The sequence below is a fragment of the Antedon bifida genome, chromosome 3, assembly GCF_963402885.1.
Source record: "Antedon bifida chromosome 3, ecAntBifi1.1, whole genome shotgun sequence".
In the NCBI taxonomy this organism is placed as follows: Eukaryota; Metazoa; Echinodermata; class Crinoidea; order Comatulida; family Antedonidae; genus Antedon; species Antedon bifida.
The window spans coordinates 28,787,120-28,813,916 of record NC_136228.1 but is presented as its reverse complement, the minus strand read 5'-3'; the positions used below and the strand labels follow the sequence as shown (position 1 = coordinate 28,813,916).

The window sequence follows — 26,797 nt, the reverse complement described above, 5'->3', positions numbered from 1 at the left end:
CATTATGTGTCCACTTGAAATAAAGATGTAATAATATATTCATACAGGAACACAATAATGTTTTCTTAATCAGTGGAAAAAAAGTAATACTACTGTATAGTGCCAAAATGAAAAACAATTTTAAACAATTATATAAACTTAAAAGTTTTATATTGTTTACAAAATTTGTCAAAGACACTATTAATTAAACAACGGTTTTAAAATGATTTTAATAAACATTATCCTGTTTATTAATTATACACTGTACCTGTACCTTGTATCTTTTATATTGTTTTTTATTTTGTTCATAAAAATAATGTCATGGTTAACAAAAATACTGAATTGCTCAATTCACAAACATTTACTGTCATCATCCATTGTTAAAAGTAGCCGATCACCCCTCCCTCCACCCTCATTAGTTTGCCAAGGTAATCTTGAGAAAAAAAAGCCTATCTCAAAGGTTTTATTTTCAATTGAGTACTTTTCTATTCAATGATGGTATTTTAAGCTCAAACCAAAACCACTTTCACACCAAAAGGAAAAACTCTGGAGACATTCAACAGTTGACGCCCCGGTGTTTTGGTGTGAAAGGTAAAATCAAACAACTCCAGAGTTCAAAACACTGGGGTTGAATAGCTGAACGTTATCTGGAGGGCGAACTGCTGGGACACACCAGTGTTTTGGTGTGAAAGGTACCAAACTCTGGAGTTTTTAGGTCAAAAGGTCATCCTCACACGATCAATCATTGCTTTAGTTTTATTTCAAAATTTGTACAAAATTTGTACAAAATATATCGCGGATCTAAAAAATAATAAATAGTATAAATAAAACAATGGCTTTTGAGACTTTTGAAAATAATGATTGAATTAAAAATATTCTCAATTTTAAACAAACAAAATAGAGGGCGGTATTTATGATTTTATCAAAGAACTTATAACACAAGAATCTCCTGTTCGTCCGAAGCGCGTAACAATTACGAAAGGCATTGTGGGATAGAATAGAGCTATGGGTGGCGCCATTGTGAGCCATGGAGTAGGGCGCCCGCATCAAATTAGAAAGTCAAAATCATAGAGGGGTTCTGCTAATACTCTAGGGGGGGTAGAGTAATTGACTGAGGAGTAGGGCGCCCGCATCAAATTAGAAAGTCAAAATCATAGAGGGGTTCTGCTAATACTCTAGGGGGGTCGAGTAATTGACTTCCTAGTTTGGAGGGGGCGCTGCTCCATGCTGTGAAATGGCGTCGCCCAGTTTGACCTTTTAACCCTGTACTTCCGATACTGTGTTTTGAATGCAAATTGAAGAACAGGAGATTCTTGTGTTATAAGTTCTTTGATTTTATTTTAAAAACCTTAGTGTTGCTAGGTTGGTGCAGGGAGATGTACATCTCCCTGGTTGGTGTGAATGAGTATCTCCAGAGTTTCTCAACATTTTAAATGGTCTCCGGAGATCACTGCAGAGTTTTGGTGTGAAAGGGGTATCAACTCAAACCACCAACCCCTAAATAAAAAATGCAAAGAATGCAAACAATAACATACTGTATGTTAAGTTCATCACCTTTTTCAGGCCCTCTACACCCCATCCCCAACCCTTCAAAATCAATGTTGTCCCAAAGCAGGTATTAAAAATTATATAAGGAAATTAGTAGTGGTACAGTAGGTTAGGCTCTTTTGTTGAAAACCTCAATTGAATATTACAATATTTTAATTTATTATAATTATATACTTTTATTAATTTCAGAGTATTCTAGGCTAGATATAGAAATGGATGAAGCCAACTGCAGCAATCTATGTTGTTCACAAAGAGACGATGCATCAGAAGATTACGATAACGTTTCGGTGATTCAGTCGGTTATCATCGCTCTTCTGATACTACCAACCATTATCGGAAATCTGCTAGTTATCACGCTTATCTGTAAATACCGCCCTCTGCACACAATGACATCTGTACTTCTAATGAATCTGTCGATTGCTGACTGTGGTGTTGGAATATTCGTCACACCTTTTGCTTTTCTTAACAGCCTGTCTACAATAACCAACGTAACCGGTCTTTGCAAAGCTAGTGGCGTATTGAATGTAACATTCTGTCTGACGAGTACGACAACGCTCACTGCGATTGCAATAGAGCGATACTGTGCAATTACTCAGCCTTTTCGGTATCACAAAATTGTGACACAACAAGGGCTTACGATAACCATAATCCTAATATGGTTACTATCTTTCTTATGGTCGATAATTCCTTTCGCTTTTGACAACAACTACATATATTTTCCAGACAACTATGTCTGCATTCTTGATTTTTCAAATTTGAAAATATTCTCAAGCTTAATAACTACAATTTGTTTTGTAATTCCATTATGTACAATTTCATTTTGTTATATTTCAATTTATATAGTTGCTAAGCAACAATTGAAAAAGATCAATGACATACAGGTCGCAGGTCATCGACGATCTTGCACGGATGAACCTAGTCTACAAGAAACCGAGATAACCAATAACGGCATAGACAGCGAAGAATCTTCACGGAATCGACGAACATCACGGTCTAAAGGGGTTAAAAAATTGCGCAAAAGCAACGGAATAACAAAATCAACTAAAACAATTAAAGAACTTAAAGCAGCGTTCACATTATTAGTTGTAATGGCTATTTATCTTATTTGCTGGTTACCGTACAATTTAGGAATCATATGTCACATATCGGAAGATTGTAGATGGAGCTGTATGTTTTATCGTATGTCCACTATCCTAGTCTTTGTCAGCTCAATGTGCAATCCTATTGTGTATTTTATACGTTTTAAACAATATCGTAAATATCTCAAGATGATGTTCAAATGCCAGAAAAATGACAATCCTATTGTAGTATTATCAATACACTGATGTTGTCAATAGAGAATTGCTAAATTGGTTTTACGATTCATATCTATAAGCCTCAGTAGCACAAATTAATGTCTCCCAAATGTTTAGAATAAATCTTATACTAGAATCGGGTAAATACAGTATCATAGTGTTTGTACTTGTTCATATTTATTTTGGTACCTTGCTTTCCAAAATTTATTTAAAAATATATTGGCTTACAAAGTACTATAAGTTGGTCTGAGAAAACTTTTCACACATGTTTCCTGTGTCTCAAAAATGAAAAAAAAAATTGTTGTAAATGTTGAACTTTTGTGGTACAGTAATTTACTTGTTTGCATTGTTGTACAAAATGTAATCTGTATATTTTTATTAATTATTAGTTGTAAATTGTACATCTTTTTTTCAATATTTCGGTTTTTAAATTAAAAACTTTCAATAAAATTTGATTGATGCATTTAATTTCTTGACAATTAGTACTGTACTAAGCTTAGTCTTGATTTATACGTATGGCACGGTTACAGTCCTGCGGCAGCAAATAAAGTTACATTGATGATTTCCACATAGCCGCATGGAGCATTGTGAAAACAAAACACTGATGTTCAATTTGATTTGCCGGCACAGGACAGGTGCAAAAACCCCTGGACTACGGTAGTACTTAAATAAACCAATGTGTCTAGACATACTGTACCGTCCATATCAAAGCTTATGGTTGCTGAAAGTATGAAAAATGACAGGACATCACCACCCACAATAAATACCACACAGTCTGCCCTGCATTTATTTTATTTTTTTTAAATAAGAATAATAAGGAAACAAAAATGTTTGTACTTTACCTATTTGGTGTGCAAGGAGGAACAGTAGAGACTGGTCTTGGAGATTCACCATGCAGTGAAACTGATTCCCAATTGCACAATGTTTTGGACGTAGTGTTGGGACTTCTTAGCCCTACAGAGGTTGAGTTCATTTCAGGCCCAGCAGGAGAACTTGAGCAGGAGGAGGGTGAGGCTGCGGCAGGTGACAGCCACTTTCGGCTAAGTCCAAGAGACCTTCGTTTAGACATAGAATTGGACTTACATTGAAGAGGAGTAGTAGACATTGTTGCTGTTACTTTGATCTACACTTTTTGTACAGATTAAAAATGACGACGGAACATTTTTATTTCATATTTTCGCGGGATCAACATGTTTTCCTCCATTATTTTGGCCCAATCACTCATGCATGAATTTTTTATTATTGTAGAAAACAACTCCAGAGGGGGTACTAACAGTTTTTAAACTTTAATTTATTTGGCGCAAGGAGTTCGCAAACAAACTGCACCGTAATTATTTTTTTGACAATTGATGGTACAATAAAACATACCGTAAATCTTCTAATTGTAACCCTGGGTTATTACTCTTTGATTGTTTTTTAGGGTGGGTTACTATTAGAAGGGGGGTTACTATTAGAGTAGTGGGTTACTATTACTAATCTTAAATTAGGCACCTGTTAATAGTAACCCACTCCGAACTTTTCCGGTCAGCACTCATAGCAAAATAACAAAACAGTACGAATAAACAAATTTGGTTGAACTTTAACTTTACTATATATATAGGTAACTTTATTTCCAAAAAATGTAACAAAACCACGCACTGTAGATTTACAAAATCAGTTCTTACATGCATGCCTCTTACAACAACAAAAAATATAAAATAACGTAAAAATAATGATTCAAAATAACAAAAGCCATGCCACTTATTTCTGTTGCTGGCAATCTCTAGGCCTAAGTCGTTTAATTAACTTTACTATACAAACTCAAAAACACTCCCGAGATCAACATGCATTATCTTCTTATTTTCAAAATACGGCTGCATCATCATTTTGTCAATAGTTTTTGTGACTCTAGTAACCCCCATGGGTTACTATTAGAGTAGCGGGTCATTATATTATAGATTGACTTATAAGGTGGGTTACTATTAGAAGGGGGTTACAATTACAGTGTGGGTTACTATTAGAAGGGGGTTACAATTACAGTGTGGGTTACTATTAGAATATTACTTACGGTAATGTGCAAACTCATGTTATTCGTCAAAGAAAGTTAAAATCAGTGGGAAAGCCACTTCGCGTTTTGACCGTTAAATCGTGTAAAATCGACTTACTTCCGCATTGACGATTTTGAAGCGCCACCTATCGTTGAAAACTGAAACCACGATTTTTCGTCGCCTAGCAAATAAGTGCTGTTTTATTTTAAGCTCTCATGAATATTTAAGAACCGCCCAACATTACCTATTATGGTAAAAGCATTTCCTAATAAGTATAATTGGATAACCAATCGGTTTCCTTTAAAAAAACCGAAGCTAATACAATACATTCGGCGACTGAAGTCGGGACTCGTGAAATTTATAAATGTGGTACGATTTGACTACTGTTTTGTTGTTCATTTTCTGAATAGTCGGAGGTGCGTCCCAACAAATTAAAAAAATTATAATCAATTGTTTTATCAAGAATAATATTAGTTTAATCGAGTATGATATATTTCTATCCTGTTCAAAATTTGTTGGTGTATTCTCAGGCCTCGAAAGGTAGGTACATTTTCTAGCTGTGAGCGTGGTTCCGGCAACGCGAGACACGTGTGTCAGTATAGGCGATAGCGAGATGTGTGTTGTACTGTGTTGATACTGATTCTATAGTCGTTAAGTTGTACTGATTACGAGTATCATTGGTCCTGGCCGGCCTAGCCTGGTGATCTGATCCCCACCAAAAATACTTTTTTTCAATCAGTATTAATATTATTATTTTATTTTTCATTTATTATTTGATTTATTAGGCTCAATAGATGCCTAGCTAGGCTACTAGTAGGCCTAGGCCTAGATTTATATAAATAATAATAGTAAATACTGTAATTTAAATAATATAATAAAATACAGCCCCCATTTTACTTTTTAGGCCATCATATAATAATTATATATACAACCAGACATTAACATTTTTATTTAATAATATTTATTATTTTTTCTGACACTTTCAGGAATCGTTGATGATGCAGAGTTCTTCGTCTTTGTGACTTCAAATTGAGAGTGAAGTGGATAAAAAGATGACACCGGTACCTACCGACATTGTCACTCATAGTTACCCAAACTATAATTTAATAATTTAAAACAAAATGTTGAATTACAAATATATGTATGTTGCAGAGGATTTAGATGAATTACAATACAAATGTTTTATGTTGAATGCAAACCTACTACACTATACTCTGTAAATTATGTTATTATTGTCATGTGGTAGACCTTAAAAATTAAATATTTATTGTATGTTAGGCCTATATTATATTTTATTAATACTGTATTACTATTAGTTTGTATTATACAGTCTAGTACTAGGCCTAGGCTAGTTTGTACATGTTTTTACCAAAAAAAATGAATAAATAATTTGTTATTCAATCTAATTGCTTGTTTGTTCATCAATAACAAAACAATTGTAAGCAAGTATATAACAGTTCTTGTTAGCCGCTTATTTCAGGTCATATTATTAATATTAGCTAGGCTCGACGCGCCCGATCACAACGTCACTAAGTGACTTTCCGCCCCTGGAACAATCGCTCGCTAAATAGGGCTAGGCCTCGGACTCGTATAAAAGCTATTATAATAGTTATGATAAATATTCCTCAAATAAAATGTATATTGTGATAAATAAACAAGTAATAATATACGTTGTATTGGAATGTATTTATTTATATGAATTCTTATACGCGGACAATTATAAACATCGCGTATATCGTTCGCTATAAATAAATTCATAAATACGATGACGATGTGTTTACAAAATGGCGGTTTCGCTAGTTTTCGATGGAACAAATAGAGGTACCTTTAGTTTGAATAGTCGGAGCTGCATCCCAACCACCGAATTTTGTATCTTAATATCGTATTCTGTAGATTATTAATTTTTCTAACAGGGATTTTAAATTCAGGACTGTTCAATTTTTCTAAATATTTTATTTTAACGATTTTCTAGGGTACAATTTCGGAAAATAGACATTGGTTGATTTTGCCGTTAAATTACAGATTATCGTTTTCTTCAAATACATTTAATTTTACATGACAATATATTAAAACCATTTATGAATTTATTTCACTAACAATATTTTTCCGATAATCAGCTAAATTTACAAATATTGTGTTTTTCCAACACCCTAAAATTTAGCAATTTTGAACTAAATTAGAAAAGTAGGGCGCCCTCTCCGAGTCGAAATTTGACACGATTTGTCGACTGGCTTTCCCACTGAAATCATGTACAATGTTTTCAGAACGAATCTTTCTGTCTTTCTTATATACATAATTATATACATTGTAAATATAAATAATACCTAATATATCAAGGGAAGGGCTACAATACTGTCAGAGCTAATAAAGCTCAGTCCCTAAACATTAAAGAATAAATAGTTAAATAAATAAACCTTCTCTTTTGCAACACTGTTGCTTGTTACTCTAGGGGAAAATACAAACACGTCACGTGGTCACAAACCGGATACAATGTTTCGCGCGTAGATATCAAACTTCCATGGTTATGGCGCATTGTCGATGCGTGCGTTGTAAATACCATAGTAACCTTGCATGTTGCATGGTAACTGCCTCAAAACATTGAGACATTTATGTTTTACTTGTCGAAGTACAAACAGAGAAGCGCTGTAACGAGTATACATTTTTACTGAAACCAATCGAAAATTGTAAGTTTTATTTATTTTTTTGTTTATATAGGCCTATTTAAAACAAAAACAATTAATTACAGTAGGTAGAAGTATGGAGAATGAAGGTGAATAATTAACAATATAAAAAAGTCTCATCACATAATAGACATTAGTATATGTAACCGCCAGGAGGCCTAGTCTAGATAGTCCATAGTTTGTGTAGTATCCTGTGTGATACTTTAGGCCTAGGCCGGTTACCGGAAGATTAAACCACAAAAGAATAATGACTTATTTGGAAGCAAAAAAAAACAACACACGCACACAAACAAAAACCAAAACAAATTGGGCCTAGGCTAGTACAGTATATTATAATAGTATCGTATGCCTACCCTACATTTGTCATTAATATGGCGCGCTGTGCATGGCTGCGACATATTCACCCAATCATAATACAGTACAATTTTAGCACCTTACTTATTGAATAACATTTTGCACAAGATAATTCAAATATTTCTTTAGATATAATTCAAAATGTCTATGAAAACGGACGATTTAAATGGCTGGAGCATCTATGACCATATTGAGGAATACAGAGGAAAGCTTGGCCTAAAAGGTATGTATATGTACTAAAATAATTAAATGCATTTTAAAGTATGAACGAATAAATACAAATAATTATAATAATGGGTGACGTAGTCTGAAGAAACCAAAATAGTTTGAAGTGAGATAATATATTATTATTATTGAAATTAAATCAATAGACACTGGTAAGAAGAAATGGATTTTCGTCCTCAATAATTTGTTTTCCCAAATAATATGATCTTTCGTTGACTAGCCACCATTAACACCATGTGATTACTATACAGTTATCTTTATATAATATTTATATGTTTTCTATGATATTTAGAACGTGATCACAAGGCGTACTATGAGAGCTCTCAATTTAACAAGAAGATGAACGAAGAAGAAATATCGATTCTCCGCCGCAATCTGAAAATGAAGAGGGTTGATCTTTCGGAACACACACGTAATGTAAGTGTGGTAACAATATATTATAGTCTGAAACATCATAATACTTCTAATATATAATAATTATATCAAACATATATTAATTATTAACAATTATCCTATACAGAACCCCTCTTAAGGGCACACCTTAATTCGGGACCCATCAAACTGTCTGCTGGTGTGTCCTCTGAATAGGGATTGGTCGTAGTGTGCGGTATACGAAATTATCCATTTGATAATGGTTTCCCCTTGATACGAGGTGTCCCAGTGGTATATTGTATATTGATACTAGTTAAAATTCAAACATTTATTTCATCAAATGCCATACAAATATTACAGAGCATAAAACTGAGGACCAATCTAGAAGTAAACGTATGTTCCCTCCTGTAAGTGGTGAACCATGAGTTCACTGTTGGTTGGGAAATGAAATAAAAATAAAAAATAAAAATAAAATGTCAGTAAATTCAAAATTTATATTATTCATGTTAGGTAAAAAATGAAACATTTATAAAACAAATTGGGTTTTTTTTCCTACATGGCAGACCTATTATAATTAATTTTTTTATTTTTTATCTGAAAAGGGGGATAAAAGAGTTATTGTTGATGCATTTTCTGGAAGAAGGAAGGATCAGCTCGCCTTTCGAAGAAAGACAGCAGAGGTAAGAATCGAAATATGAACAACCTAACAACTCATGAGTGTAATTTTAAATAATATAAATACAATACAATACAGTAAAGAAAATACAATAAAAGAAATGCAAATTCAGAAAAATTACGAATAATGACTAATAATAATTTTAAAATTCGAATGAAATGTTAAGAAACACTGTGCATTGAGAGAAAAATATTTATAACACTGCAGTTATGTGTGTTCACACGTACGTAGAGTTAAGCATGCATAGAACGAGGGGTTATGCCTGTATCCGAAGTGAATGGTCCTAACAAGGGTGGCTCAATGGGTGTACCAAGGTAGGTGGTTCTACTGTATTTGAATTTTATTTTATTAATGATAACATTTTTCAGTCTGCTATTGCCGAAATGGATCAGAAAACATGTGAGAAAGCTAAGTATTTAAACGCGTTGACGTACGAACGCAATGAGAAAGAAAAACGCGTTCAGGAGTTGCAAATTATCTTAGCAAGATCACAGACGCAGGTCGACAATGAGGAAGATATGTTCGAGAAAAATGAATTAAAAGTAAACACAATTATACTCAATTACTTAAACAAAGCACTCATACCTGACAGGCAATTTAATACGTAGCTAACTATTACGTTTTAGTTAATATGGTTTATAGCAATATTAGTTATTATATCATGATAATGTATATAGTGTGTCTAGATGGGATATAAATATAATGTATTTAATTTTGTAATATACAGTCTATTCGAATCATCGAGAACAATTTGGAAAAAGCCGACACTAAATATCGAACGGCAAGAAAGATCCACGTGAACTACAAAGAGATTGTAGCGTGTCTTGAAGAGGTACGTGGGCTCTGATTAAAAAAAAAAGAAGTATGATAACACATAGGCAGATCCAAGAAAGATTTCCAATGAAGGAATTTCCGCTATTTACCAAATATTTTTGATAAATAAATAAATAAATAAACCCGGTCTGGTCCTAAAATTTAAAAGTACAATGCAAAAAAGGAGATAGAACATAGAGTTATTCAGCTCTTCCACAATGTTTACGCTTTGGACCCCCACCCTAATTTCAAGATACTGGATCATCCGCCACTGACGAACCAACCTCAATAATTAACACACAGTAAGCCGATATATAATAGATATAATAATAATAATATGAGCAACTCCTATGACGTTGACTTAAAATGTTCATCAGTGCTTAAATATTCAAAATTTAAGCACATTTTTATACTCTTAAGTCCAGCGCGATCAAGCCTTTAATTTATTAAACATGCAAACCACTGTATACTCTTCATGTATTTCGCAATGCTATTATTTTTATATGATAAAGACAGTAGCGAGATTTTGTTTTGGGAAAGAGGAACAATGCAGTCCCGATAATAAAAACGGCTTAAACGCATTAGCATATTAATCTTAATTGTATTTAATTAAATAATTAAAACTCGCTAATAACTTATATATATATAGAATATAAGAATGGTGGTCATCTGTCTAAAATTTCAAATTAAAAACTAGTAGTAAAGTGTATACATCATTTTCACATCGTTTGTCTAACCTTTACATCTATAGGAAAGCTTGACGTTTCCAAGGAAACTTAAAGCATTGGAGAAAGCACTCGAACATCAAATCCGGGAACTCAGAGAATTGAAGAACATTAATAAAGACGCACACTTGAAAAAAGATGTCGCCAGGGTAACTATTAAAGAGTGTTATGATAGTTAATAAGTCTAACAATTGAATTGAATTCAAGCAGTTACGTCTCTATGACAAAATCTAGACACATTCTCAGCTCAGTAATTGTTATTTTTTCATAACAGCCCTAGCGCAAATTAATTAAATAGGTTATATAAATTACATTTAACAATTCTAAATAATAATCCTAAAAGCAGTTATAACAGTAGTACATCTTTCTAATAGTTTTTTTAAAATATTTTATGTATGTAATAAATATTAAAAATGTATTGTCACCTAAAAACAAGAAAAATGAAGGTTAATTAAATCAGGATTTGAATCGGTTATTTTGTATTTGAAGTTTTAATAAGCTTAATCACTTAAGATATTGTTTTTATTTATAAAATTACAAAATAAAATGGTTAAATTCAACCAAAAACGCATTGGCTGGATTGACTATATTGTAAAGGTTAATTATATTTTTATCGATCCAATTTTGGGTAAAAGTGAATAACTATTATGTAACATTAAAATAGCATATTCAACATCAAAACAATGTTAAGGTTTATTTTTCAGGGGACAACTTTAATATTTAGTTTTTCTTCTTTTTGAAATGTGTTCTTGATAACTTGATAACTACTTTTAAAACAATCTGTCAAGCTTTAAGGATCATCATCTGCTTTCCCATTGTCACTTTCTTTTACAAATTGATTGATGTGTTATTTTGATTTTTTGCTTATATGCATCAAGCGAAATTAATTACTTAATTTTTATTAATAATATTATCATCATAAAATCATTTGTTTGTAATAGGCTGAACTTACTGAAATTGAGCAACATATTATGGAGGCCCGACGATCACGTGAAAAGAAGCTTGTGCAGATGAAAAAGAAGGCAGAGAAACAGAAAGAAATTGCCGACAAAGTCGATAGACGAGCACGTGCTTTCCTACAAACGGACGAACAGACAATCGGTAAGTTATTTTATACTAAAAGACAATGTATATATGGGCACATCACATTGTTTAGTTTTACAATGTTTAATAGTGTAGACAGAGCTTAGATGATTCCTTTGTGTCGACTGATACGGCGCCCATTCGTCTGTCCACAACGACAGGGGCTGATTTGGACAAAAAGTACACCGGGGTAACCCCCTACTTTTCCGGAATTTAGTGAGGGTGCCACCCCTATCATTTTATTAAGACTTGCGTCGGTCCATACCGCTGAACAACCTGTTTGAAATTGGTTTTTACAGATCCTCAGCAAAAAGCAAAACAAGACGAGACCTGTTGGAAGAAAGTCACCAGTTATGAGGACGCCTTCCAGCGCATCAAAGACGCAACAGGTGTATCTGACATCGAAGAGATACTGCAGAGATTCCACGTACAGAACCACACGATGGAGCATTTGGAAAAGCAGAAAATATCGGTGGAGAAGCAGAAGAACTGGCTTATGGAACAGAAGAGCCAGCAGCAGAAGCAGTATGAAGCTATGAAATATAGCGGTGAAAGCAACATGTCGCAGTTAGTAGCCTACAGCTTTTTAATTAAAAAAAAACGCCTTAATTTCTTAAATTCCTTGGTAAAATGGTGGGAAGTGTATCGACAATATGCTTAGGTGTATTGCAATGATGATAGACATAGACATGATGATGATGATGATACAGTCATGCGTGAATGAATTGCCACAAGTTTCAACTTTCACACGTCATGTATGTGTGCCAAAAACAAATAAACCGAAACTATGGTGTTGAATACTGTTAAGCTTATATAAATCGCCTCTTTCATTCACCATTGTCATAGGTAACGTATCATCGATGTATTATTTTGTAATTGATAAAACCGCTAGTATGTTCTAATAAAGACATTGATAACTTGTTAACAGGGGTGAGCAGATGCTGGAAAAAATGCATGATCACCTCAAACAGAAGACTGAGAGGGCTGCCTCGCTTAACACGCACATTGACAACGCAACTCGCACAACAGTGGATATCATTAGTGGCATCGATCATCTCTACGAAATATTGAAAGATGTGAAACTTAAACCAGTAAGAAAACAAAAGCTCGAACAATTTTTTTTTAGACTTTATGGCACGAGTTAATTCGTTCTACGCACGCTTAAGAAAAAAAAGATCCGTATGAATGCACTTCGATATTATTCTGATACGGTTGGGAGGTGGACTACATTTGTAATTTAAAACCGTTTCGTCTGAACACAGAAGAAACTAAACCGCAATTTAACTCTGATAGATCGCAATTTAACTCCGATAGTTTTAGTTTTTATATATTATAATCCCATTATCGTTTGATTTTGTAGCCAATGAGGAACAACGCTTTCAGTGGGGATTCTCTAGACCAACTTGCGGTCTCAACTAACAAACTAGCCAAACTGATGTCCACGGTTTCAAAAACGAAAGATGTCAAAATTCGACAGACAGCCGAGTTCAGTGAATTTATGGAAAATCGTCTGCCAAATGAAAATGTACGCATACGCATCCAAGATACAGTACCTTACGAAGACGGTAAGTTGCTTAAAATATGAAAGCTATAAACAAAATCCACTTCGTATTGATAATATAAATAGATATCGGAGTTTTGTTCTCTGTGACGATTAGGGTTTTCTTTCGCCACGTTCATGATATGGGTGCCGCTTCGCAGGTCACACATAAAAAAGAATACAGTATCCAATGCTAAGAATGAATTAACTCTACACACGTTGCTTTCTAAGAAGCTTTTACGAGAAAACCGGTGTGGATAAGCCGATGTAAAATCTTTACAAAATTACAGATTTAGGGATTTGCCAAAATATAAGATTAAAAATAGTTCATGTGAATTAATTGTGCTCATGTAGGAGACATTTCGACGGGCTTCCTTACTATTTCAACAACGCAGTCTCGGCGCTGGATTCTGGTCGAGGCGACAATTAACAACACATTAATGCGTATAGCTAACTAATGGTTGTCGTAAATCGGAATGTCCCTTAGGTAACAGTATAGGCCATTCCTACATTCATCAGCTTTTTCTTGTTCTTTTGTAAAATACACAATAACAAAATAAATAAAAATATTGTTATATTATAGATGAATTTGGCTACGACAGTCAGGACAATGAGGACATGCTGACCAATAACGACATTAAGTTACAAGGTCAAGTTCTGATGGACCAAAAGAAGCTAAAGAAGAGAGCACGACGAGTTAAAAGACGATAGAAAAAAATAAAATAAAATTGAAAATTAAAGCTATCAAAGTTTTACTAAATGTTAACAATTATTCTAATGATGTAACAAAATAAATAAATTAATCATATTGAAATTAAATTGACAGAAAAAAACATGTTCTTGCTTAAACCAAAGGAGATATGGGTGAAGGTTATATAATGTTGGCAAGTACGACAGGGTTTTCTGTTTTCATCTCTTCCTTCTCCAATTAATTAAAACCTGACAGACAAAAACAAATCTTTCTTTTTTAGGCTGGAATAAAAAAGAGAAAAGAGGTAAAGGTAATATTATTATCAAGAACGACTGTGTAGCAATGGGGTTATGTTTTTATCCCTTCCTTCTCCAATAAATTAAAACCTGACAGCAAAAAAATATTTCTTGTTTAAGCTTAAAAATGAGAAATAACTTGAAGCATGGAGTAATAATAATAATAAGCTTATTATAGGTGAAGGTAATATATCATGACCAATTATAATCTTCTATCATTTATCGGTTTATAATTCCTATATCTATTCCCATCACCTTTGACCTACTTTTATGTCCGATCAAAATCAACAAAGTCGTCACCATTAATATTGTCAAGACAATAATAATAACATAATAATAATAACGGAAATGTTTTATATTCGAGACAAATAATGTAATTTGTGGTGAACGAATTTCGGATGAAAATATGTAATATCTTCATCTTTCACATGAAATTATTTGCCACATTGCATTCATAGACATTAAATATTTGTATATTAATTAATGTTAATTAATACGGTCAATTCAGAGACTTTTAATTGGCATATGTGTGTAAGAACATGTAAAGTCTTTTTCGATATTGAGAGCCAGTGTTGACCAGAAGTTCTACTCACACATCATCCATTCTGTAGCTTCGGCTTTGATCATAAAAGGATTTGTGACTTCTGAGTAGCCACTGACTATCTGCGACTATAATATTTTGGTCAGATTACTATTACTACGGCGGCCTGATTGTGTACGGCCATTTCATTTTTATCAATAAAAACTGTCCATTTCCTCTTCTTGTTGTTTGGTTAATGCCTATAAAGCTCTGTCTACACTATACAATTATTTTTGACAAAGAAAGTGTGATGTGGCAAAATATGGTATTGATATGCCCAAGTATAGTAGTGATATGACATCATCATGTCAATATAATATTGGCACATCACATTTTTTGTCACATAAAGTTTGATAATGTACACAGAGCTTTAGTTCTGCGTTGTAATTCTGAGATAGGTGGACACAATTCAATAACCTTTGTGGAAACGTAGATTGATAACATTATAGGAGCGTATAGTATTTATAACATTTTAGCATATACGGTATTGTGTATGTCTTAGCTTAACAAAAATGAAGGATTTTTTTAACGCATGGATATAGTAGGGCCTAATGAAAAATATCTTTGTTTGAAATAGAGAAACTAAATTGCTACAATTTGATTATTTGTTAAAAGTGATACTGTAACTGATAATCAAACTATTCAATTATTATTTATTTTGAGAGTGGTATGAATGCATGCGTGCTTGGCAAGACAAGTGCATTATGGTAATTAATTACATTTTAGCTGTAACAAAAAGAATCGTTCTTAATTATACAATGTATTTTTCTAAATTGTACACATTTAAAATTTAATAAAACCATTTCACGTCTCGTTACTCAAGCTGTAAGTAAAGCACGATAAATGATAAATAATATTGCTAAAATAAACATTTGTCATTTACCGAAGAACAGCAATACGGAAACAAAGGAATCTGTTCTACATACTGTGTTTAGGTACTTGTAAGACAATTCTGGACAGATGCTATATTAAAAATGAATATTATATTCGCGTGTCTATCGCGACTATCTATGTCCAAGTGTGCTTTATCTTATTGTACTATTTTCGTTCTTATTTATACGTGTTATTCAGGTAGGTGTATGCATTTATTAAAGTGTTTTAATTAACTATTTGTGTATAACCAGGACAGGACAATGTAATAGTAATAATAATATACTGAAACCATGCTAACCATTAATCGTAATAACTAAATTACACTCGCGTTGTAGTTATAAGGCATGAGTTTGTTTGCACGATAACGCCAAGTTTAAAAACAAAACATAATACAAAATATATACAATATTAAGTAACTATATTATTTATACAGTAATTATACATTCCATGGCCTCGACATTTCTTGTTGTACATAAGTTGAGGACCCCTCATGAAATGTCACAAAATAAACATGAATATTCATTATAGTCGTATCCATAAGGTGTGACGAAGAATTGTCTAATGCAAACGCTTTCTGAGAGCCGTCTGTGTAGTCGAATGGATTAGACTATGTGCATTACATGTCGATGTATGGGGTTCGATTCCCATAAGCAACTTCTTTTTACTTTATAGTGAGAGAGAGATTATTTAGAGGGTTAGGTTTAGTTATATTTAGGAAGTACTATCTTTCACATAAGTGGTCCCCAACTTATGTACGAAAAAAAATCGCCTTATGCCTATAATAACCTTATATTTAATTAGTTTGGAAAGCTGTACGATATAACACTTTGTTATCTTCCTTATTACAAAATATTCAGAAAAATATAAATAAAATAAAATATACACTCAAACTATACTACAGTATTATATACTACGGTATACTATATAATATACAATGTAATTATTAGTGGTGATTTGATATTCTTAAGCAAGTTTTTCTTGTTTTTTTTTTCTTATGGTTTTGTTTTTCTAATTAATTGCACAGAGGACTTTGTCCTAATAATAGATGCCGACGATGATGCCATTTTCAAATCAACAATACCAGAAGGGATTTGTCAACCAAATCTTCAATTTTTACCCATCGCGAATATAAACCCAGTCTGGGGTGTATCTGTCAAGTATGACCCGATAGAAGACCGTGTGTATTGGACGGATATATCCAACGTGGTTGGTGCGATTGAAATTACTGAAGGCATATATCGATCTTATCTGAACGGAACAAATATAGAAAGAATTGTCACTGCTTTAGGTAAGATTAACATGTTGGCCTTCCAATCCTAATGTCAGTGTTCAGTTGTAACTCAAGGCTCTTTCTTCTCCACCCCTATCCTCCCAATAGACTTATAGTAGAGTAGGAAATGGCCAACTAAATAGGTCAAAAACAACCCCATGGGACACGATTTGAAAATGTTAACAACCTGATCTGGTTACTAGACATTAAATTGGGATTATAAAAAAAATCACAAAAAAATATAGCACATGGGTGCATGGGAACCCCCATTTCCTACTAGACTATTAGTTTATAAGCATAATAAATAACTAATAAATAAATAATCCTGTAATTGGCGATGTTCTAGATAATGGATGCGTATGAAATACACAAAACCGTTTTGTAAGAATCGTCCATTGCTTGTTTATATAATAACGCAAAAGTATCTTTACCATCTGATTGTTTTAGATGCGACAATAATAAACATTAATTATTTGTATTTCTTTGAACATAGTCATTTTGAATAACTTCACAATAACTTCTCTCTCATTGCCTGTGAAGAATGATATTGCAATATATTTTAATTTATTTTGATATAGTATTATATGCATTTTTAATGTTTATACAAATTTTATTCTAAATGTTTTTTATACAATCATTGCAATAGGAGACCTACTAGATAGTGATTAAGTTCGTTTTTTAGGAATCCTGTCTCTGCCTGGTTTTGTGTGATGTTTTCTTGTTCTTTGTCCACGTTTTTTTATATTGTATTTTTATGGACAGAAAATATATGAAATGAAATGAAAAAAGAAAAAGTCGGTGTATTCGACTGAAAAACTGACTATTCGTTGTAAGCCAGACTGTCATAAATCGTTTAAATATAACAATGATAGATAAAATATTATTATTCCTATTAAATCCATAAATATTCATTATTTGTATGATTATATGACATCTTTTTTAAAACAGAAATTTACTCCATGGCATTGGACACAGTTAATCGAAAGATTTACTACATACAACCTGCCTATGGCACAGGAGATCATGCACTGTTAAAGATAAACTTAGACGGATCCGGAGTTGAAACCGTTAAAGCGGTTTCAACAGCCTACACCAGAGATTTAGTTATTAGTGTGGAAAATGAGTAAGAATATACCATTTCTAATAAAACTCAGTGAACGTAAAAGAAAATATTATATCCGCGTGCTATGTGTTCGAACTATTTATTTTCCAGTTTGGTTTTCTATGCAATGGAAGGAGGAATCGTCCATTTTCAGTTGTCTAATCCCAGATTTGAAATGATGTACGTTGTAGAAGACTGGGTTTTCGCAATCGCTGTGGATTTCATAGGTATGACATGAGCACCACACTACAACCAGTTTTAAAATAAACTAATTTTACTTATATAGCATAACTTCCAACATATTCCGGCACATAAATCACAATTTTTAAAATAATTTAGTCATGGTGTACCACGACCACCAATCAAAATGACAAATTGGTTTATAAACCGTGTTTACACGACCACCTATTGTAAATTCTACTGCGTACTATCGCATCACACCTTATCATCTAGTTCCGTGAGTGAGTGTATCAATGAGTCTACAGATACCGAAGGGGGTAACTTCGTAAAAAGACTCGCATACAGGTGACTTGCAATAGCCAGTTAATATCTATCTAGTGACAGCGGCAGAATCGGTTGTTTAAAATAGACAGTTGCTAGCGCAGTCATCCTTGTAGTTAGATTGCCGTTAATTTGATTTAATTTTAACTTAATTATTATAACTAGATGGTACGCGAGCGAAGCGAGCGTACCATCTAGGTCGTGTCCACAGATGGTTCTCGAATACACAGTAATTTCAGCGTAAACAAGGCCAACAGCCATAAGTCGCGTGCTCTCAGAAAAAAATGAACTTTCAAAAAGTAATGTACTTTAAAACTTTTCTGTACATCAAAACAGTTCAAAAAGTACAGAAAAGCGATAAAACGCATAGTGATACCGGACCGACAGACCGACCGACATAGTGAACTATAGAGTCGCGTCCACGCGACTAAAAATGTACGTACCGCAGGACTATAGTACATTGTCGTTTACAGAAACGAATAAATAGACACGATGATTTATGTAAAATTAGCACCCTGGGAATTAGGCCTTGTCTTAACAAGGCCAACAGCTATAAGGCTATGTTCAGACCCATGGCGTTAGACCGTTTTAGCGTACAACGTTACTAGCAAGGTCACATTACAAACCGCAGAGAAAAAAATGAGGTGTTCAGACCCATAGCGTACGATTATCGTTACAACGGAAGTGCGTCATTCAGGTTGGTTCTAGTTGCATATTCATGTGCTCTTACCCACGTGTTTTCATCATTATTTCCACTGTATATAGGCCTAGATCTCAGCCCTACAATTATGACAAAATTTGCCGTAAATAAAATATACCTCAGCATTTATTTAAGAAAAATATAGTAAAGCCAAATTTCTGTTTCTATTGTTTTATTTTGTAGTAAAAAAAACATTTTCCCCAGGCTCTTGTGTTACGAAAATAAAGCAGGCCTCCTAATGATGAAGATGGAGATTATGTTAACCAGTCAGTTAAAAAACCCTTAACTTGCTAATAAAAATGACAGCTCCCCTTGTTTGTTTACTGAATTTTTTAGGAGTTAGGGGGTTTTCAGCATTAAACTTGTCCAGTCTAGTCTGTCTTGTATATATAAATGAGTGACTTGATGTCCCACCACGCTAGTTTTTAGCTTGAATGAAATGCGTGAATGACTCTTAGCTAGGCCTAAAAGGGGACGGGATCGTAGTCACTATGTTTAAATACAAGGTGCATTTATTTATTTCATTTGTTAGAAAATATAATGGTAATCAATTGATACATGTAATTTGTAGCCTAGTTTTTTTTTAACAGTTGTATTTGTATCCTAGTTAGGCCTTAAATTATTCTGGCCCTTTTGTTGTTGAAATCCATCTCTCACACATTGACGATACAAGATGTCAGCCTAGGTCAAACCTTGTTTCGCGTCATAACAGGAAACGTTCTGATTGGATACAACGTTGACTTACAGTAGCGTCGTACGCTAAAACGGTACTATCAACCGTTTTCCACTACAACGCTACAACCGTTGTACAACGCGTTGTACGCTAATCCCCAACTGTTCAGACACACATTCTTTTAGCGTCGTACGCTAAAACGGTCTAACGCCATGGGTCTGAACAGGGCCTGTCGCGTGCTAAGCATAGTGATACCCGACCGACCGACCGACCGACATAGTGAACTATAGAGTCGCGTCCACGCGACTAAAACTGAGTTCAATTTTTTTATTTGAAATCATTTAAACAAACCCAATTTGTGTTTTGTATATAATATTAGAGTTGAGGGATGGGGAAGAGGATGGGAAGAACAATTTTTAAATATATTCTCTATCCACTCAGTAACGAAATATTGTTTTAAAAGTTTTATAGGCCTATCAATAATATACCACTAAACACAGTAAACCATTTACGATTTATAATATTTTTTTAAAACTGTCCCTGTTATAGTCGATTGAAATAATAATAAATACATGTAACGATACACCACTACATGAATAATTTATATATAATTATGAATTAATACAAACGTTGAGAAGCAACTGTCAGTATACTACACACAGTCACAGTACTAATTAATGTTCTTTGTATATTTTGTTTATATATCTAACAGTAACCACATTCACAGTAAGACAATTTCAATTCAAATGGCGACCAAAAATGGTTAATACGTACAGTATTTACAATATTGTCAAAGTATTGCAATACTTTATAATAATAAGTTTTATTCTCAAGTGCCCATAAATTTACCTACTTGTATTAAACCAAGGGCTCATAAATTTACCTACAAACTGGGAGTCTGAGAGATTGGAATGTTCCATTCATCGCAAATCAATACATTTGTATAAACGTAGGCCTGTATTAAATCTATCAAAATAGTATTTTTTAAAGAAAATCGGTTAACAATAATAACATTATGATACTGTACTCGAGCTGTTCAACCGGTTTTCAGCTATCGTAGGAGGAGATAGGAAAATGCAAAGCCTCCTATTATTCTGTGGAGGTATTTTTCAAGAGGACATCCATTAGACAGTGTATACCACGATCGGAAAACACCCCTATTTTGGGCAAATCGTTGAACCTAAATTCGTTTCAATTGTCAATAACTAATTATCTAACTCAATTTAATTAGTAAACAGGGTTACATCAGGTGGTTAAAATCAGTACCGAGATTCTAACCAACTTTTTATACCATCGAGTAAACATTCTAGAAATAACGCGCGATTTTCCAAATTTTGCCCTTACGTAAATTTATATATAGATTATTCTGTTTATGGCCATTGTACAGTAAAGTAGGAATGAAATATAAAATGAAAACGTTGAATAATATTTTTTGAGTAGCTGGATAAAACGTTATTTAAATTGGTATGAATTTTGTTTACAAAGTAAAAAGTTAATTTATCTTTATTGTTTTTTTTAGCTGAAATGGTTTACTGGAGCGACAACGCTGAAAATCGAATAAAGATAGCAGACATTGACCTTGGGGATGCTCGTATCTTTGTGAATTTGCCGTGTGGCTCTACTACAGAAGATATAGCTATATATGCAAATAGTGTATATTGGTTATGCCGAATGGATAAACTTTACCGAGCTGACAAAGTAACGGGAAACAATATTGAAAGAGTCAGTGATAAAGTATTTATGAGGCCACTTGGAATATTCATATATGACGGTAAGACATTTGATATTCAGTACTTACTTTAGTATTTACTGTAGGTGGCGCAATTTATGATTTTCAAGTGTAAGAGCGGTTTCGAATAAAATGCTAACTTCTTTGATTGTGCATTCCTATAATAGTTAATTGTTCTAAGTGAAAAAAATAGAAATGACTTTTTTTTACTATTGATATCTAATTATGTTCAGATACGTCTAGGTCAATATAATGTCCTCGGAAATTACACAAAAATTGGTCAGTAAATAAAAACAGTTTTCCAAAAACTATAACGTTTACGATCCACGTATCGGTAGTAATCAAATTCACGTATTCAGTTATATTTAAAAATAATATATTATATTTCCTTTTTTAGCCTTCCATACCTCCCGATTCACTCATTAAATTAATAATAATTAAAAACAAACGATAAATTCAGCTGAACAACCGACAAACAGAAAGCAAGTATAGCCTATTTACAGAAATTGATATTTTGATCAGTTTATTATGAACTTGGTTGAAACATTAACTCAATAATAATGTATGTTCAATTTAATAGATACAATGAGCGAAGCAGCTGAGAATATGTGTACAACAATTGCAAGTACGACAACAGCTTCTACAACGAACACACAACTCGATGGAGCAACAAACACAACAATGGACACAACGACAAATGGAGCAAAGGATATAACAACAGTTACTACAACGGACACACAACCCAATGGAGCAACGGACACAACAACATCTGCTACAACGGACACACAACCCGATGGAGCAACGGACACAAAAACAGCTACTACAACGGACACACAACCCAATGGAGCAACGGACACAACAACAGCTGCTACAACGGACACACAACCCGATGGAGCAACGTACACAACACCAGATGCTACAACGGACAAACAACCCGATGGAGCAACGGACATACCAACAGATGCTACAATGTACACAAAAACAGATGGAACAACGGACACACAACCCAATGGAGCAACGGACGCAACAACAGCTGCAACAACGGACACACAACCCGATGGAGCAACGGACACAGCAACAGCTGGTACAACGGACACACAACCCAATGGAGCAACGGACACAACATCTGCTACAACGGACACACAACCCGGTGGAGCAACGGACACAACACCAGATGCTACAATGGACACAACAACCGATGGAGCAAAGGACATAACAACAGCCGCAACAACGGACACACAACCCGATGGAGCAACGGACACAACAACAGCTGCTACAACGGACACACAACTCGTTAGAGCAACAAACACAACAATGGACACAACGGACACACAACCCGATGGAGCAACGGACACAACACCAGATGCTACAACGGACACACAACCCGATGGAGCAACAAACACAACACCAGATGATACAACGGACACACAACCCGATGGAGCAACGGACACAACAACAGCTGCTACAACGGACAAACAACCCGATGGAGCAACGGACACATCAACAACTGCTACAACGGACACACAACCCGATGGAGCAACGCACACAACACCAGCTGCTACAATGAACACACAACCCGATGGAGCAACGGACACAATAACATCTGCTACATTGGACACACAACCCGATGGAGCAACGGACACAACACCAGCTGCTACAATGGACACACAACCCGATGGAGCAACGGACACAACACCAGCTGCTACAATGGACACACAACCCGATGGAGCAACGGACACAACACCAGCTGCTACAATGGACACAGCGACATATGGAGCAAAGGATATAACAACAGCTGCAGCAGCCTCTACAACGGATATACAACACGATGGAGCAACGGACACAACAACAGGTGCTACAACGGACACACAACCCGATGGAGCAACGGACACAACACCAGATGCTACAACGGACAGACAACCCGATGGAGCAACGGACACAACAAGAGCTGCTACAACGGACACACAACCCATTGGAGCAACGGACACAACAGTTGCTACAACGGACACACATCGCAATGGAGCAACGGAAACAACACCAGATGCTACAACGGACATAACAACTATGAATAATCCAAAACACACAACTGTCACATCAGTGACCATGACCAATCAAGGTACTGTATAAGAAATCTTATTCAGATCTTAATGTTCGAACACAATCAATGACTGTAGTGTAACAGTTGTTAATTTATTTCCAGATTCAACAACGGCAGAAAGACGCTGTGTAGCATCAACGATAGGTAACGCATCTTTATGCAAATTTATTTAGTTGACCTCAATTACCACAACATATCTATTCTATTCCCATTGTTTGTGTTTTTTTTCTTGTTTATACTACGTATATTATGCGTTTTTATTTAAAAAAAACTACCTTTCGTTTATCTATTACTCATTCATCTGTCTATTCAGTAATACATTTCTTTATCGTCAATGCATTCTTTAAACTAATATTCTCATACTCTCATAAAGTCATTAGATTGGTTAGTCCGTATTAACACTACTGATTGGATTGGTTAATTATGCATCATGTTCCGTTCAGGAATAACGGGAAAGTGATATACTGTATAATGATGATTAATGGGCTATTATACACGTTCAGCTTTTTGTAAACATTTTTGCCACGCGAGGTTAATGACTGATCCGCGTTTCAGAATCAACATGTAAGGCCCCTTCGGACTTTAAAATTTACACGTGAAATGGTCGCGTGTGGTGTAAATTTTGAGATAACCCAGCTGTTTCAAAATCCCATTTCAAGTGGTGGATTTTTCAATTACATCTTAAACCGCAAGATAAGGAGCTAGTTGACCTTACTAGTGTAACAAGATGCATGTGTAAATTGTTTGTTTAAACAGTTTGTCTGTTTGGTCCCAATTGTAATTTAGGTTACACGTGTAATTGAGTTTTAAATCCGAACAAACACCGAGTGTTCTACCCCGCGTCCAAATTTGGAACTCTGCCTCTTTCCGGCGGCCTAGCCTTCGTCAATGATTTACACTATGGATAAATTGAATAAAAGCTTAATTTAGAACAGTATAGGTGCTGAGGACGATCAAAGTATATTGATCGAAACGTCGAGAAACCCAACAGTTCTTTTCAGAACTAATACACGTGATGTACCGCAAACTTTATATCAGCATTTTGATTTCGCCATGCAAACCTTCAAACAATGTGTTATAAAAGCAGATAATGAATGTTTTGTATTTGTTGAATGGAAATAATATTTATTGAGTTGAAATAATGACAGCTATATTCTCACCATTCAACGAAATATAATGTTACGGCCGCTACCGTGCTTTATTCATTTCAGATTCAGGTACTGTACTGTACTATTATTTTCAGTTTTTAAACGAATTTAAATTTTTCTGCATCGCGGTGGACCTGAATATTGCACGGCAGATAATCCACCCGTAGATTCGTCGACTTTTTGCATGGCCTACCTTTCGACATTAATATTATTATTATTGTTTAATAGATGTACAAGGATACTTCAGAAAGATCAACTTGGATGGACAAGAAGTTTGCCTGTTGGATAAAACAACTTATAGCATAAACGTTAGTGGCGTTAGAGAATGTGCGCTTGAGTGTTTATCCCATTTCCTTTGTGAAGGCTTTGTCGTCACCAATCAAAACAATTTAATTTGTTCGCTATTGGCCAGGAAACTTACTCAAAACAAATTCAGAGCTACAAATTGCGTTACGTATAAAAAGTACTTGACTATTATCTAATAATATAACTAGAAATTGCAAAGTGCAAGTGAGTTATGCGATCAGATCTATAGCATAACGTACGGTAGTTTTAATGACATAAAGACAAACCGAATGTCTATATTAGAATGCTCCTTATTGGATAAAAAAAAATCACACGGACTTTGAAAAATGTAAGATAACGGAATCCATTTTAAACAAATTATATGTTGTTACTTTAATAAATTTAATCTTACCCATTTTAACTTACTATAGGCCTATTTTCTTATCAAAATTGAAACTTTAGGAATATTCTGTTTATACAAACGTAAAATACTTATGGAAGTTCATACATGAAAATGGACATCGGTATACAATATGTTTTTAATTAATTAAAATTCAGGTCACAACATTTTTACAAATGAAGAGAAGGGCATTATTAAACAAATACTAAACAAAATAATTAAAAGATGCTTGATTGAAAGGAAAATTTTTAAATTGCAAATTACGTTGCTATTGTAAATATTCTTAATTAAGTAAAAGAGATTGTGTTTGTGTACAACATTTGTAACATGAACAATTTACCTACTTATACTGTAATATAATATGTGAAGAATGCATGTGCATGCAAGAAAAAAATATTTATACTGTAGAAATTAAAAGAAATTTAAAAAAAAACCTTAGATTATAGGCCTAATCATACAAATTAGTTAAAAGCTATACAAATGAAACTAATAAAACCAATTTTTATGAATTTAATGATAAATGCAAGAAATATCTTATTAGTTATAGTATTATTGTACTTTTACTCGGGGTACCCGAGTTTACGACTCTCTCATCTTCTCTTCCATCCGACACTATTGAGTAAAATGTGCGATTTATAAAGTACTACTCCTCCCTTATTCGTTGTAGTATTGAGCTGAGATTTGACATGAATATACTACAGGGACATGTCCTCAAAGCTATAGAGCCGGATTTTTCAAACCGGATGCAGCCACATGACGTTTCGCAGATGGTACCGTATAGCCGTATTTGGTAGCGAGGTTATTGATGTGTATGTGACGTCACATCCCGTTTTATGACGTCATTACAGCTTCTTTTGCTGTACCCCGAGTATCGCACATTCGTTCTTGTTATTTTATTATAAGAAATGTAGAAAAAGATGTTTAGAACGAAGGATAAATGCAACTGAAGGTATCATTTTTAAAGTTGATTTGCAAGAATTAAAAATGAATATAATGAGAATATAACAAGAGCATTAGTTAGACACTGGTAGTATACTAACCCTATTTTATTTATATTATATTATTATTCTAAATATTAATTGTAGGTCTCACCTTTCACTAAATAAAAGCAAATGGGCAAATTGTGTTGCATG

General features: G+C 34.0%; 4 protein-coding genes across 7 annotated transcripts in view; 3 read left to right on the top strand and 1 right to left on the bottom strand.

The window, feature by feature from the left end:
* The window catches only part of LOC144836908 (melatonin receptor type 1B-B-like), a 304,056-nt gene that overhangs the window by 260,096 nt on the left and 17,163 nt on the right, over positions 1-26,797 (top strand). The gene's annotated exons all lie outside the window — the stretch shown is intronic.
* LOC144836932 (DNA repair protein SWI5 homolog) overlaps positions 1-26,797 on the bottom strand; it is a 42,514-nt gene that overhangs the window by 12,239 nt on the left and 3,478 nt on the right. For 3 of the 4 annotated variants that reach the window (XR_013611409.1, XM_078691876.1, XM_078691874.1), the window contains exon 1: positions 3,665-4,034. The exons of the other annotated variant lie outside the window; for it this stretch is intronic. Coding sequence is in view for 2 of the 3 variants with exons in the window: in XM_078691876.1 (XP_078548002.1) it covers positions 3,665-3,927 (263 nt within the window). In the remaining variant the exon portion in view is untranslated. Of the gene's footprint in view, positions 1-3,664; positions 4,035-26,797 lie in introns of those variants that run through there. 4 annotated transcript variants of the gene reach the window in all.
* Positions 1,740-2,852, top strand: LOC144837302 (beta-2 adrenergic receptor-like). Its single transcript, XM_078692353.1, has one exon. It carries the CDS (start codon positions 1,740-1,742, stop codon positions 2,850-2,852), a length of 1,113 nt encoding a protein of 370 aa, XP_078548479.1.
* LOC144836883 (outer dynein arm-docking complex subunit 3-like) lies at positions 7,475-14,058 on the top strand. The gene is made up of 12 exons (XM_078691798.1): positions 7,475-7,533; positions 8,014-8,107; positions 8,402-8,526; positions 9,084-9,161; positions 9,526-9,699; positions 9,885-9,989; positions 10,722-10,844; positions 11,637-11,796; positions 12,078-12,345; positions 12,707-12,869; positions 13,139-13,343; positions 13,902-14,058. Exons 2-12 carry the CDS (start codon positions 8,026-8,028, stop codon positions 14,027-14,029), a joined length of 1,611 nt encoding a protein of 536 aa, XP_078547924.1. The 5' UTR covers positions 7,475-7,533; positions 8,014-8,025; the 3' UTR covers positions 14,030-14,058.

What these genes read in the sequence shown, in the direction of transcription:
- LOC144837302 (XM_078692353.1), top strand. Translation starts at nt 1,740, where the DNA reads ATGGATGAAGCCAACTGCAGCAATCTATGTTGTTCACAAAGAGACGAT.
- LOC144836883 (XM_078691798.1), top strand. Translation starts at nt 8,026, where the DNA reads ATGTCTATGAAAACGGACGATTTAAATGGCTGGAGCATCTATGACCAT. An exon ending in AGGAAAGCTTGGCCTAAAAG is followed by an intron (nt 8,108 to 8,401) that starts GTATGTATATGT and finishes TATGATATTTAG; the next exon opens with AACGTGATCACAAGGCGTAC. An exon ending in TCGAGAAAAATGAATTAAAA is followed by an intron (nt 9,700 to 9,884) that starts GTAAACACAATT and finishes TGTAATATACAG; the next exon opens with TCTATTCGAATCATCGAGAA.